Source organism: Trichechus manatus, unplaced genomic scaffold (assembly GCF_000243295.1).
Source record: "Trichechus manatus latirostris isolate Lorelei unplaced genomic scaffold, TriManLat1.0 scaffold00296, whole genome shotgun sequence".
Lineage (NCBI taxonomy): Eukaryota > Metazoa > Chordata > Mammalia > Sirenia > Trichechidae > Trichechus > Trichechus manatus.
Window position 1 is genome coordinate 1,472,941 of NW_004444232.1, and position 15,010 is coordinate 1,487,950.

Here is a 15,010-nt window from a genome sequence, read left to right on the forward strand (position 1 = left end):
TTAGCTCAAGTAGATACAAGAGACTAAATGGGCAGCTTCTGTCTGGAGGTGAGATGGGAAGGCAGAGAGGGTTAGGAGCTGGTTGAATGGACATAGGGTATCAGGGGTGGAAAGGAGGAGTGTGCTGTCACAGTAAGGGGAGAGCAATTAAGGTCATATAACAATGTATGTATAAATTTTTGTATGGGAGACTAACTTGAAATGTAAACTTCATTTAAACCACAATAAAAAAATAAAAAATAAAAAAAGATGTATCTGAAGGTTGTATACTGTAATTGATAAATTAGGGTAATATGTCACCTTCTTTTCCAAATGTCTTTCCAGATGCCATCTAATAAATGACCATAATAATTTTTAAGCAGTGTGAAGGAGGTGGGAAACCAAGAGGTCTTTATTTTGGATTAACAGGGTGTTGGGTTCCATAACTAAGTGAAGAAGATGAAATGTGTTCTCTTATAAAATGACAGTACTGGCAATTCAGGTACTTCTGAAATACTTGAAATATTATAACGATTCATCATACTCTTTAAAACTTTTGTTTTTCATATTCTGAAGAATATAAGGCATATACTTGCAACTGTGGTTTTTTTACTCCCATAGTAGAAGTTACAGATTACACTACAATGCTACTGTGATAATTAATTTTATGTGTCAACTTGGCTAGGCTATGGTGCCCAGTTGTTTAATAAAACACTGGATGCTTCTATGAAGGTATTTAGATATGACTAACCTTTACTACCAGAACCCTGGTGGCGTAATGGTTAAGAGCTTGGCTGCTAACCAAAAGGTTGGCAGTTCAAATCCACCAGCCACTCTTGGAAACCCTATGGGGCAGTTCTACTCTGTCCTATAGGGTTGCTATGAATCAGAACCAACTTGACAGTACCTGACAACAACAACAACATTTACTATCAGTTGATGTTAAGTAAAGCAGATTATCCTCAAATCTGCGGGTGGGCCTCATCCAATCAGTTGAAGACCTTAAGAGCAAAAACTGAGGTTTCCAAAGGGCAAAAGGATTCTGTTGCAAGTCTGTAAAATAGATATCCTGTGCAGTTTCTAGCCTGCCTGCCCAATGGATTTCCCAGTTGCCAGCCCTGACAACCGAGCGAGCCAAATCCTTAAAGTATTTCTCTTTATACTTATTTATCCTGTTGGTTCTGTTTCTCTAGAGAACCTTGACTAATATAGCTTTAAAGCAAGAGGAAGCTCAGAAAGTCAGGAGGCATGGGTTTTCTTCCTAGTTTTGTTACTTACAATGTACCTGCTGGAAAATTATTCATCCTCCCTGGATCTTAATGATCTAATCCATAAATGTGGAGTTGAACCAGGACAGTGGTTGTAAAATATCCTTAATCAATGGAAAAGTTATTTCAAATAAAATGTTAAGTGGAATCCTAATATATAAGATAAATAAAGGGCATTTAAGTCATAAAACATATTCTTTAAAAGTCAAGTTTATAACATTAACTTACAAATTCAATCAATAAGAAGAGAGGGCTATAGTGATACAAACATTTGAAATCCACGATTATGAATGATAGTTGCAGTATCAGCAACTTATCAGTGTCAGCATTCAATTTGGTCTGTATTCTGTATTAACTTTGGAAAATCGTGATGCAAAGACACATCACAAAGGATTTCTTAAAAAATCAAGTGAGTACTTTAAAAGCTCAGAGTCTCTGGGTGGAGCAGATGGTTAAGTGCTCAGCTACTAACTGAAATGTTGGCAGTTTGAAACCACCCAGAAGCACCTAGGAAGAAAGGCCTAGTGATCTGCTTCTGAAAAAATAACATTGAAAACTGTGGGATACAGTTTTGCTATGACACACATGGGGTCACCATGAGTTGAGTTGACTCCATGGCAACTGGTTTGTTTGTTTGTTTGAAAAAGCTTACCTAACAATTTCATAACACTCTTCAGTTAAACAAAGATGATCATTGTTTTTACTGTGAGCACGCAAAGCCAAAATATACTGTTTTAAAAGTAAATCTGAATCAAGTATTTGCAGAATCCCTGAACTACATCCCCCAGGGTAAAGTGAGAAAGCCAATAAACTACTAGAGTATCCCTTCCAGGTTCAGAAATGTGAAGATTCATACATAGCTTTTTCTCAGTCCCACTGTGATCATTTCTAAGATTCTTGAGCTGGTACAACCTTTTGTGGCCACTGACAGAGGAATTAATTGGATCTCAATCTCTTTTCTTTAGAAAAGGACAGGTGAAATGGGAGGAAAGGAAGAAAATCACACACACAATTGAAATAACCCCTCAACAAAGATACCTCCTTCAGCAGATATTAAGGATCCTCCTGAACTCAGGAGCCCCGGGAATCTGATGACAGAGCGGGGGAAAGGGATCTTTAGAAGCAACAGGAACTTAGAAAAATCACTTCCTTGAGTGGCGTCTGGGGTCTTAAAGCTAGTGAGTGGCCATCTAAGATGCATCAATTGGTTCCAAGCCACCTGGAGTAAAGGAGAATGAAGAACACCATAGACACAAGGAAAGTATGAGCCCAAGAGACAGAAAGGACCACATAAACCAGAGACTTCATCAGCCTGAGACCAGAAGAACTAGATGGTGCCTGGCTACCACAATGACCACCCTGACAGGGAACACAACAGACAGTCCTTGACAGAGCAGAAGAAAACTAGTGTACAGAACTCAAATTCTAGTAAAAAGACCAGACTTAATGGTTTGATCGAGACTGGAGGGACCCTGGAAGACATAGCCCCCAGACTCTTTGTTAGCCCAAAACTAAAACCATTCCTGAGACCAACTCTTCAGACAAAGATTAGACTGGACTATGGGACATGAAATGATACTCGTGAAGAGTATGCTTCTTAGCTCAAGTAGATACATGAGACTAAATGGGCAGCTCCTGTCCAGAGGCAAGATGAGAAGGCACAGAGGCAAGATGAGAAGGCACAGAGGCAAGATGAGAAGGCACAGAGGGTCAGGAGCTAGTTGAATGGACACAGGAAATCCGGGATGGAAAGAAGAGTGTGCTGTCACAGTATAGGGAGAGCATCTAGGGTCACAAAACAATGTACGTGTAATTTTGTTTGAGAGAATAACCTGAATTGTAAACTTTCACTTAAAGCACAACAATTTAAAAAAAAGAAAGAAAGAAAAATCACTTCCTTAAGGCCTCCACAAGTTTTTGTTTCTGGAGGGCCAGCATGCACCAGGATGATCACCTGGTTTTCATGAACCTCCTCCTTCCCCAACAGAAGATATTGCTAAAAAATAGACAATTTGCAGCCATGTGTCATCAATGTGGTAAAATATCAACATGGCTTCAAAGAATCTTTACTATTTTAACTTTAACTTAACTCTTCAACATTTTTTTACTAGCTTTCGAAGTTATTCTAAAATGTGGTGCTGAAATGGTCTCCTAGCCTACAAAGCATTTGCTATGGTAAGAAAAAATAAAATTCACTCTCTGAATTCAGGGTGCTGACAATAAATTAACGAGAAAGTACAATAAATCTAGGAATGGTAACTGGTTTACTAAATATGAATTTGGCATTAACACAATTTATTTTTAAGTATATCAACATAAAAGAATTAGGCCTTATATACTTGGAAATAGATGTCGGTCATAGATAAATATTTTGGGGGCCTTACTTTTCTGATTCTAATTACTGAATTTTTGTCGTAAATATTTTTATGATCGTATCATATTTTATATTCCTTGATAGACCAAGATCACATCTTTTACCTTTTCTTCGTCCTTTTATTCTCATAGCACCTTTTAGTTTATGCTTTATATAGTGCATTCTCAATACTGCATATAATTAACATTCTTTTACAATTAGTATCAAATCACAAACATTTGCATAATCCAAAGAATTTTTTTTCACTCTAATAATCATCAGTTTCTGACTGAAAGCTTTATCATTCCTTTGGTACCACTGAGGTCTGCAAGTTGGGATCCCTTCCAAATCTAGAAGCCAACATTTTTTTGTCCCATATCTAGATGTTCTTAGCTAATCTACATTAGAATATCCTCCCCATAACTGTTCATTGTTAGTGGAAATGCCAAAATCTAGAACTAAAATCAATCAATCAATCAATAATCATCCATTTTTATAATTCGACATATTCATGGAAGGCAGCCTGGTTAGTAATAATATTTGATCTAAATTAAGCCTCTAGGAGTCATGTATCTAACAATAATGTTGAATTGCTTACTATTTATTATAACATCTGTCCATTTGAAAATAGGAGCTAATAATAACATCAGCTGTGGGCAAGGAAAGAACAGGTTTAGCTACCTTTCTGTTTTTCCGTAATTTTATAATGTACTCACCACCTCCAAAAGGTCCCCATATAACTCGGCGGATGGACTTCACCCAGTCTTCCATATCATTCTGGGTGCTCGCCATGAGGAGGTAGCTCTCATGATTTGCTGTCATCCGATCTCGATCACCTCCTGTGAAAGACGGTGACACATGAGTGTGCATTCAGCCAGAGGCTCTGATCATCAGCCTCCCAGGGACTCCCTAGGAGTGTGCCTAATGCAGAGACACCACCAGCACAGGGTTCCACCCCATGAGCTGGAAATGTTTACCACGGTTTCAGAATAGAGGGGAAAAAAATCTGCTTTAAAAGACGACTCATGTTTCCAGGAGAAAGCTGGAGAACAAATGTTATTCCCCAAACAAAGCCTGGCTTTTTGTCATAGCAACAACCCATATCCCTGCATTAACTCATAATCCAATCTATTTACACCAAGCTGCTGAATTGAGAACAAAGAGCAAAAGCAAAATGAAAGATGGAGAAGTTGGAAAAGTGGTCCGCGAATCTTGGGTTTTAATTTAAAACAAGTGCTGAACAATCTGTGCACTCACAGTGAGGCCACTGGGACATCATGGCTGAGTACAAACCAAAAACCAAACCTGTTGCCGTCAAATTGATTCCAACTCATAGTGACCCTATGGGACAGAGTAGAACTGCCCCATAGGGTTTCCAAGGAGTGGCTGGTGGATTCAAACTGCCGACCTTTTGGTTAGCAGCCAAGCTCTTAACCACTGCACCACCAGCACTCCGCATACAAAACTGAGACCCTCCTCTATCGCCTGTCCTGGAAGTGAGACCTCTTTCCCTCAGATTACACTTTCAGGAGGGCAAAGAGCAAGGAGGGAAGAAGAAGACACATATCCGGCCATCTAAGATGGCCAAATCAACAACCCCAGATGGCCCTCACATCTAAGGGTGATCTTTAGGAAATCTCCATGGGGCCTCCATGCAAATGGTTGATGGTTGCTATTACTCTCCCCACACAAAACAAAACAAAACAAAAAAAATCAATTACCTTTAAAGCTTTTTATAACCTCTAATACCAACTTTGAAATGCTAAACTTCTGGAGTAGGTGATTTAATTTCTTAGGATTTCTCATAGAACATTGAAGTTTCCTTAATAACTTTTTTCATTTATAAAACATGAATAATCATTTATGACCTTGAAACAGATATTGAGTCATCGTTTTCCTTATATCTTATTGTATTCTTAAAGGAGTATTTGTGAAGACAAGCCTCAGTGATTGCAGCTTTGAAAATAGAATGTTGTTCACAGATGAATAATCAAGAAAATGGACCAGTAAGTATACAACTAAATTCTGACAATATGTTTATCTTATACTGTCTTTTAAGGTGCTCAAATGACCTATCAGCATTTAATTTTCACTAAGTGTTGTAAACTTGCAGCCTTGGATTGAATTAATCCTTCTAGAAGTGTTTTGTTTGGTTAATATATTGCTGTTATGTGAATCTGAATACCTTTATGAGGAGCTTCCAGGCTCTAAAAACAGACCCCACCACTCCCCCATTCTTTCACACCCAACCTAATTCACACACAGTTCTGAAAGCTTTAGGCAATTGCATTTATGACTTCTGAATTCGATTCAAATACCCTAGGTTGAGGAATACAACTATCCTAGCATTGACAAAGCTATAGAACAGACAGAGTAGTGAAATAACTTTAAATCAACCAGTTGAGCAACTTGAAAGTAGGTTTTAAATTTTAATACAACTGACTGGCGGAGGGGAAGAGGAGGGGCCAAGAAAGCACATCAAATAAAAAAACCAAAACCAAACCCAACCCATTGCCTTCCCCTGGATTCTGACTCATAGTGACTCTACAGGACAGAGTAGAAATGCCCCACAGGGTTTCTGAGGCTGTATCTTGACAGAAGCAAACTGCCACATCTTTCTCCTGTGGAGCTGCTGTTGGGTTCAAATCGCCGACCTTTCAGTTGGCAGTCGAGCATTTTAACCACTGTGCCACCAAGGCTCCCTATAGGTCTCCTAATGTGTAGAAACCTCTTTTATAAACAGGACTAGCCTGCTCACACTTAGAGACCATCTTACTACTAGGGAAACAGTGACTCTTTTATGCCTCCAAGTCTCTCCTAGGTCAATCATTACTTTCAGCAATTTGTATCTGAAAAAGCATAGGTTCAGGAGTCAGAGAAAATTTAGCTGGAATCGCAATTCTATCTTGTATTTGCTATTTGACTTCGGGAAAATTAGATAGCTCTGGAACCTCTGTATCCTTAATCATACTTCAGAAATAATAATACTTACATAGTACACATTTTGTGAGTTAAATGAAGTAATGTGTGTAAAAATACAGACATTGTGATAGGTTAAAATAGAAACTGTGTAAATATTAATTACCTCTCATTAAACTGACTCCCACACCTCCCAATGCAAAAAAGACATATGAAATTAAATGGACCTCATAAATATTATATCTATTAGGCACTTGAGAATTAGTCAACCATATACATATACAGGAGCTTTAAAATGTTATCCTGCATTGATACATATACACATAATAATGCATATTAAAATTATGTACTGCACATGTATGCAAATATACACAAACTGACATGCATATGCATGGTTGTATGACACATGCATGGCAGAGGTGACTAAATGACAAAAGAAAAAACTATTCATTTGGCATGGCACAGTACAAAAAAATTTATTCTGATACACGTACTGGGCCAAAAAAAACACCACTTCGACATTAGAATATTTTAATTATGGGTTTCTCCTGAAGGATGTTTAGCAATTCAGACAGCGATATTCTTCTGTGTCATCCCCAGCCCAGCAGGGACAGCCTTAGTAATGAGAGCGAGAATGACAACTGCTAGAGCGTGTTTCTGCCTGGGAGTGGGGAAAAGGGAATGATAAGCGCAACTAGCCATTATCTTAAGACTTTTCATTTGATTCTTTATCTCTGCCAACAGTGCCGCATGTCTGACCTTGAATCTCATTTAGACTGCCAATCGCAGATGTGAAATCTCATCTGTGGATTACACCCATGGACATAGGTCTTGATTCCTCAGTGTATTTATTAGTACGAGAAGGGAAAACAGTGTGGAACAACTTCTGTGGGTCCTAATGGAAAGAGGCACATTGCTAAGAATGTGGTTAAAACAAATGGAGACGTTTACAGAAATAAGAACTTGATACTCTGTATTAAAAATTTGTGATTGCTGACTGGAGAGGTCATCCACTCACGTGCATAAAGCCCTCAGTACTAAGAGCCTGGTACTGTGCCTTGAAATTGAAGAAGCTCAAACAACTTTATTAAACGGGTAACTCAATAAACGGAAAAGCTCAGAACTTTGGTTTTTAGTCTGTTTCACTCAGATAAAGTTTTACTCTCTTTGTTAACCCTTTATGGGACTTTATGTTCTCATTTAACCATTTGTGAGGCTAAAATTATTTCAAAAGCAACAATCTAAGGTAAAATATTAAAAAGTAGCCTTAAGATCCAATTATTACAGAAATTAGAATGTAGTAAGTAGTCACCTTCAAAATATTTATTCACACACACATTCTTAAATTCTGCCTGAACATAAATACTCATGGTTTTTTTTTTTTTAATGCTGCTTTAGATGTTGGTGGCTTTGCACATATTTTAAAGGACACTGTGTATCAATAAATTACGTATAGTTTTTAGATGTTAACCATGTTGTATGTTGGCAGCAATGCTTTGGTGCTAGTGTTAACATTTCAAGTATTTATGATTTTAAGTTAACTAAGTAGGTCATGTAATTCAATTATACTCATTTATATATAATTGAAAGAATGTGTACTTTCTTGGAATCGTCTTTATTTTTACATTTGACATACATTTTTCTTTCCCAAAAAAGATTCTCTGAAATAATTACTTGACATGATTAACTTTTAAAAAACCAAAAGGCAGATAAAGAAAAGTCTAGTGAATTTAATACACTATAAGAAAATCCTGAATCTAAAATTAAAAAGTAGGTTAAAGAAACGCACAGTTAATTCAATAAAGAAATACAAATATCCAGTAACCATATGAAAAGTTCAACTCCTCTAGTAATTGCAAAACTATAATCTGAAAAATAACATTTTTGATGAACAAATTTGCAAAGACTTTTTAAAATTTTAAATGTTGGAAATGGTACTTAGAGGAGTATGGGTAATATTCTTTACGATGGAATATTATGCAGCTAGTAAAATATTATTGTGAAGACTATTTATAATACGCATTTTTATTATACAAAAGCAAATATAGATTTTATATACAATATCTCAATTTTCATATAGATGCAAAGCCAGATAAATAAGATGCTAGATAGAAATACACGATAATTTTAACAGTAGGTATCTTTAAGTGATAGGACTGGGAATTGTTTCATTGGTTCTCTTTTGTACTCTTTTGTATCTTTCAGATGTTCAAGTGTGTGTTATTTCTACAAGTGTTATTCTGGATGTTCTGCCAGAAACATCAGAAAATAATAAAAAAAAATTAATCAGACAAATCAGACTATAATTTTATAAGCAGAAAAAAATTACTGAAAAGAATAAATGATAAGAACTGTATGGTCATGAAAGCACTAAACAATAAAAAGTCAAGGTAAGCTGAAAAGTAATTATCACTAAACTCACTCAGTACTGCTTAAAGTTGTTTACTTTGAATTCTCCTTAATGCATCTATAAAACCTTCTCCCTCTTTCTCCAGATACTGATCACTGAGGGTATCCTCAGTTGAAGATTTGTGACAGGAGACCAGCATTGCTCAGAGTGTAGACTATACCATGTAACTAGGATTTTTACAGTGGGAAAAGGGATTGCTACTATTATGTGCATTATTTTTCCAAAAATATATATCTAAAGAAATGTTTTACTGGATCTGCTGCGTGAAAAGCTGCAAAAATAGTCACCCAAGTAAACTTCTGTTATTTTTACCTTGGGGAAAAATAATTGTAAATTGTTGATAAAATTATGAATTACAAAGTAAAATAACTTCTCAGAAGTGTTGTATTTGTGTCAGTCATTGTGAGCAAACACAATTTAAAGCTACATAGTGAATTATTAGGCTGTATTTAAATGGTAATACAAGTCACCCAAGGGAAACTGAGGTCACACACATTTGATTAGTTTCCATGCAGAGCTGAAATCTGGTTCGTGATCTGAGGACATTTTAGTGAGCACTTCCAATGCTGTTAATGATTGCAAGGGTGAAATGTTTCCTCATTCCCAAATCCAAATCAGGCCAAACTAGACCTACTGTACTATCCACTTTATTACAGCTTAACAGAACCATATTTTAATGTTCTAAATAGTTTTATTAGTTTTCATTCATAAAACTGCAAGCTTTTATTTTTCTTAAGCATTACTTTCCTCAAAACTTAGTTAGCTCTTTGTTGGTAATGGGACTCTAATGATAAATTGCAAGATTTAAAGTAAGTCCTGAAACCCATCAGTGGAAAATCACTGAGATGGAAAAAAACGTTTCTTCTGTTTTATGGAGAATGGCATTTGGAAAACAACCAGCGTTATGTGAAATACAAGCAACAAGTTATAAGCTTCTATGCATACGATTGCTACTTAACAAATAATATTGAAAATAATAAAACAGCACATAATTTACCAAAAGGGCAAGACAGCAAATTGGTAGCACATTCAAAATCATCCATAATTTCTTTTTAATATTAAGTTTTGTGCATTGTGGAGATTTAAGAGTTTTGGTACTTTTTTTAATCCATTTTTTCAAGTATTTCTTTCCCAAAGGTTAATTTCTAAGTACTGAAAAGGCAACATTTTAATGCATGAGTTAGTCAACAGCAAAAGTTGCATTATTTTACAATGAAATTCTGACTATTTTAAAATCTCTAAACCAGAAAATGAGAATTAATTAAGTGCCCAGGGACTGTAACTATTGTTTATAGAGAGTACCAGACAACAATAACATTACTAAATGTTGCCTGGCATTCTAATAAAATAATGCTACATTGAAACTTCATGAGTATTTTATAATAGTGTTTTACATATTTCCTACATCTCCAATACCCTCAGTTAGATTATAATCTCTTTGTAAGAAGGAATCTGTACACAACCATAGCTAGCTTATGCCCAATCACAAAGTAAGCTGTAAGTTAACACTCATAAACCAATGATGGCTTGATTGGTACCTACTTATTATGATAGGTTTCTAAGAATTAAATTTAGAAATTGTTTGCTGGGAGTCTCCCTAGCTACAGATATATGAAGCATTGGCCTAAAAATTTTATATTGTACAAGTTAGGTCTGACTTAGCTATCCTTAAACTTCGCTATAAAAACAAACAAAAATGTGAACGTTAGAGCAAAAGCAATGCCTGGATCAAATGTCAAATACAAAAAATGTGCTTAAAACAGGTATTGCAATATGGTTAAGAGTGAGGACAGGGAAACTTGATTCCCTGGGTTCTGATTAGTCATTTACTAGCTGTGAGTTCCCTCATCTTTTAAGACGATAATAATAACACCTTCTGAGTAGTATTAACGTGAATTACCTGAAGGTTCCTGGGTGGCACAAACAGTTTTCCCTCACCTATTAACCTAAAGGTTATTGGTTTGAACTCACCCACTGACATCATGGAAGAAAGGCCCGGTGATCTGCTTCCATAAAGATTACAGCCAATAAAACCTTATGGAGCAGTTCTACTCTGTAACACATGGAGTTGCTATAAATTGGAACCAACTCAACAATAATGGTTTGTTTGTTTTTTTTTTAAATGAATAATACCATTGAGTACTTCAAATGGCGTTTAGGACATAATATGTGTTGCTGTTGTTATTGTTTCTATGTATAGCAATTTAGATCCTCATTTTTTCCCCTGTAAATTAAATACTTCTAAATTGAAGCCATTAAAATGCAGGAAGGTAGATTACTTTTGAAAAATACTATTCTGAATATATTTGTAAATAAATGTCCTTTTATATAGAAAGCAACTGTTAATTTATTTTTCAAGTATATCTAGATTTTCATATATTGGTCATGCTTTTAAAAAGTACAATTGCAATACATTTACTTTTAAATGATTAATGAAATTTTTAAAACCTCAAATTAGCTAATTTTTAAATTCTAATAATTTTCATATTTCTTAGACTTACTGTTCCAAAAGATGTATTGGTTGTGCTTAGCATGCTAACTATAAGAATGTTATTTATTGTGCTTTAGATTTTTGTTTTCCAGATTACACCAGGCAGACATTAGGATCTCAATTTAAGTCCAACGATATACTTTGACTTTTGATTATGTCAGAGGCTGAGAATCTAGTCACTTCCTTCTCAGCATCTAATTAAATGACCTAATTTTCCAAGAAATAAAGGTGGAACATATTCTTGGCAATGTCAAAGTATGTAGAATTTATGTCTTCTAATTTAGCTTAGTTTAGGTTGGGAGAACAATGAACTGAAAATATCATCTGATTAATATAGGAGGAAGGCAAATAGAATAGATAAATTTATACTGAGATCAATGTTCCTTCAACAGTGATGGGCACAGTGAAAATTATAGACTAGAGCCACAAGGGAAAGCAAGTCTTTACGCAGTAACGTACAACTTGTAGTACATGAGATACTATTCATAGGCAAAGAAACGAGACAAGAAGTTTATTGTCTCACATGAATCTAAAATTAAAACAATTTTTCTTTTCTGTCAGGATGTCTTTTAAAGACATAAACAGTGACTTTAATATTCAGGAAAATTAGTGAGGGATATGGGAACTCCTAATGGCTTAATGGAGCTCTGGTGGTGCAGTGGTTAAGCATTCAGCTGCTAACCAAAAGGTCGGCAGTTCGAATCCACCAGCTGCTCCTTGGAAAGACTATGGGCCGGTTCTACTCTGTCCTATAGGGTCGCTATCAGTTGGAATCGACTCGACGGCAGCAAATTTGTTTTTCTGGTTTTTTGAACGACCTAATGGAGCCCTGGTGGCGTAGTGATTAAGAGCTCGTCTGTTAACTAAAACGTTGGCAGTTTGAATTCACCAGGAAATACTTGGAAACCCTAGGGGCAGTTATACTCTGTCCTAAAGGGTGGCTATGAGTCAGAATCGACTCGACAGCACCGAGTTTGGTTTGGTTTTTCGGTTATGGTCTAATGGAGCCTTGGTGGCACAGTGGTTAAGAGCTTGGCTGCTAATCGAAAGGTCAGCAGTTTGAATCTACCAGCTGCTCCTTGGAAACCCTATGGGGCAGTTCTTCTCTGTCCTATAGAGTTGCTATGAGTACACATCGACTCTACGACAATGGTTTTTTTTGTAATGGCCTAATGGGTTTGACAGCACCAACCACTAATGGCAAAGATGAAGAAATTTAAGATTTTTCCCAACTTCTTCAGTCTGACATTGATGAAACATGCAATTGAGATGCATTGATAATTGCTGGTGATTGGACTGCAAAAGTTGGGAAAAAAGAAGAAGGATCCGTAGATGGAAAATATGGTTTTAGTGATAGAAATGACACTGGAGATCGCATGATAGAATTTTGCAAGTCCAATGACTTGTTCATTGGAAATACCTTTTTTCAACAACATAAATGATGACTATACATGTGGACCTCACAGGATGGAATACACAGGAATCGAATCGACTACATCTGTGGAAATAAACAATGGAGAAGCTCAATATCATTAGTCAGAACATGGCCAGGGGCTGACTGCGGAACAGACCATCAATTTCTCATATACAAGTTCAAGCTGAAGCTGAAGAAAATTAGAACAAGTCCATGTGAGCCAAAGTACGACCTTGAGTATATCTCACCTCAGTTTAGAGACCATCTCAAGAATAGATTTGAGTCATTGAACACTAATGACCGAAGGCCAGATGAGTTGTGGGATGACATCAAGGACGTCGTATATTTAGAAAGCAAAAGGTCATTAAAAAGATAGAAAAGAAAAGAAAAAAAAAAAAAAAAGGCCAAAATGGATGTCAGAAAAGACTTTGAAACTTGCTCTTGAACATACAGTAGCTAAAGTGAAAGGAAGAAACGATGAAGGGAAAGAGCTGAACAGATTTCAGATGGAAGCTCGAGAAGACAAAGTAAAATGTTATAATTATATATACAAAGACCTGGAGTTAGAAAACCAAAAGGGAAGAACATGCTTGACATTTATCAAGCTGAAAGAACTGAAGAACAAATTCAAGCCTCCAGTTTCAATAGGATTCTTGGGCAAAAAATTGAACGTCAAATGAAGCATCATAAGAAGATGGAAGGAATACACAGAGTCGCTGTACCAGTAAGAATTTCTCGATGTTCAACCATTTCAGGAGGTAGTACATGATCAAGAACTGATGATACTGAAGGAAGAAGTCTAACCTGCACTGAAGGCAGTGGTGAAAAACAAGGTTCTAGGAATTGACAGAACACCAATTAAGATACTTAAACAAATGGATGCAACACTGGAAATGCTCACTCATTTTATGCCAAGAAATTTGGAAGACAGCTACCTGGTCAACTGATTGGAAGACATCCATATTTGTGCCCATTCCGAAGAAAGGTGATCCAACGAAATATGGAAATTATTGAACAATGTCATTAATATCACACACAAGTAAAATTCTGCTGAAGATCATTCCAAAGCAGTTGCAGAAGTGCATTGACAGGGAACTGCCAGAAATTCAAGCCAGATTCAGAAGAAGACATGGAACGAGGGATATCATTGTTGATGAAAGCAGAGAACACCAGAAAGATGTTCACCTGTGTTTTATTGATTATGCAAAGGCATTCAACTGGGTGGATCATAACAAATTATGGATAACATTGTGAAGAATAGGAATTCCAGAACACTGAATTAATTGTGCTGATGCGGAACCTGTACGTAGACCAAGAAGCAGTCATTCGAACAGAAGAAAGGGGCAATTCATGGTTTAAAATCAGGAAGGGTGTGTGTCAGACTTGTAATCTTTCATGGACTGCCAGACAGATTAACAATCTTGGAAGAAGTACAAGAAAAGGTACAGCCAGAATGCTCCTTAGAAGCCAGGATGGCAAGACTTCATCTCACTTACTTTGGACATGTGATCAGTGAGGACCAGTTCCTGGAGAAGGACATCATGCTTGGTAAAGTAGAGGGTCAGTGAGAAAGAGGAAGACCCTCAGTGAGATGGACTGACACAGTGGCTGCAACAATGGGCTCAAACATAGCAATGATAGTGAGGATGGCACAGGACTTGACAGTGTTTTGTTCTGTTTTACATAGGGTCGTCATGAGTCCGAACTGATTGTACAGAACCTAACAACAACAACTAATGGGCTCAAAAGTAAAAATAGGAATCCCTGAAGAACTTAACAAATGGACAAATGGCCCCTTACATAGTGGAGAAACGTTTCAGAGTTACATCGAACTTTTTACTCGCCATAAACATGCTGATAAACCTTCTAGTGTAGTGTTTCTCAAAGAGTGATAGAACTCCAGTGTATATGCCAGGAGAATAGGACGCAGCATCAGCACCACCCTGGAGCTTATTAGATATGCAAATTCTTAGGCCTCAACCCAGATCAACTAAATCAGAAACTCTAGGGGTGGGGGCCAATAGTCTGTGTTTCAAGAAGCCTGCTATGTATGGTGAAGTTTGTCCACTTAAGGGCAGCTACCAATAACAATTCTTGTATAGAATTTGCTATAGCAGCCAGATACTATAAATTTTAAATTCATGTATTTCAACCACACTTATCTTATTAGCTTGTA

At 36.5% G+C, this 15,010-nt stretch overlaps 1 protein-coding gene across 3 annotated transcripts in view; it reads right to left on the minus strand.

Moving 5' to 3' along the window:
* Window positions 1-4,879, minus strand: part of ARHGAP24 (Rho GTPase activating protein 24) — a 92,766-nt gene extending 87,887 nt beyond the window's left edge. For 2 of the 3 annotated variants that reach the window (XR_002822943.1, XM_023725322.1), the window contains exon 1: window positions 4,317-4,879. Coding sequence is in view for 2 of the 3 variants with exons in the window: in XM_023725322.1 (XP_023581090.1) it covers window positions 4,317-4,470 (154 nt within the window). In the remaining variant the exon portion in view is untranslated. The remainder of the gene's footprint in view (window positions 1-4,316) is intronic. The other variant, XM_004390412.2, reaches the window with a different exon arrangement.
* Between the last annotated feature and the right edge of the window lie 10,131 nt (window positions 4,880-15,010).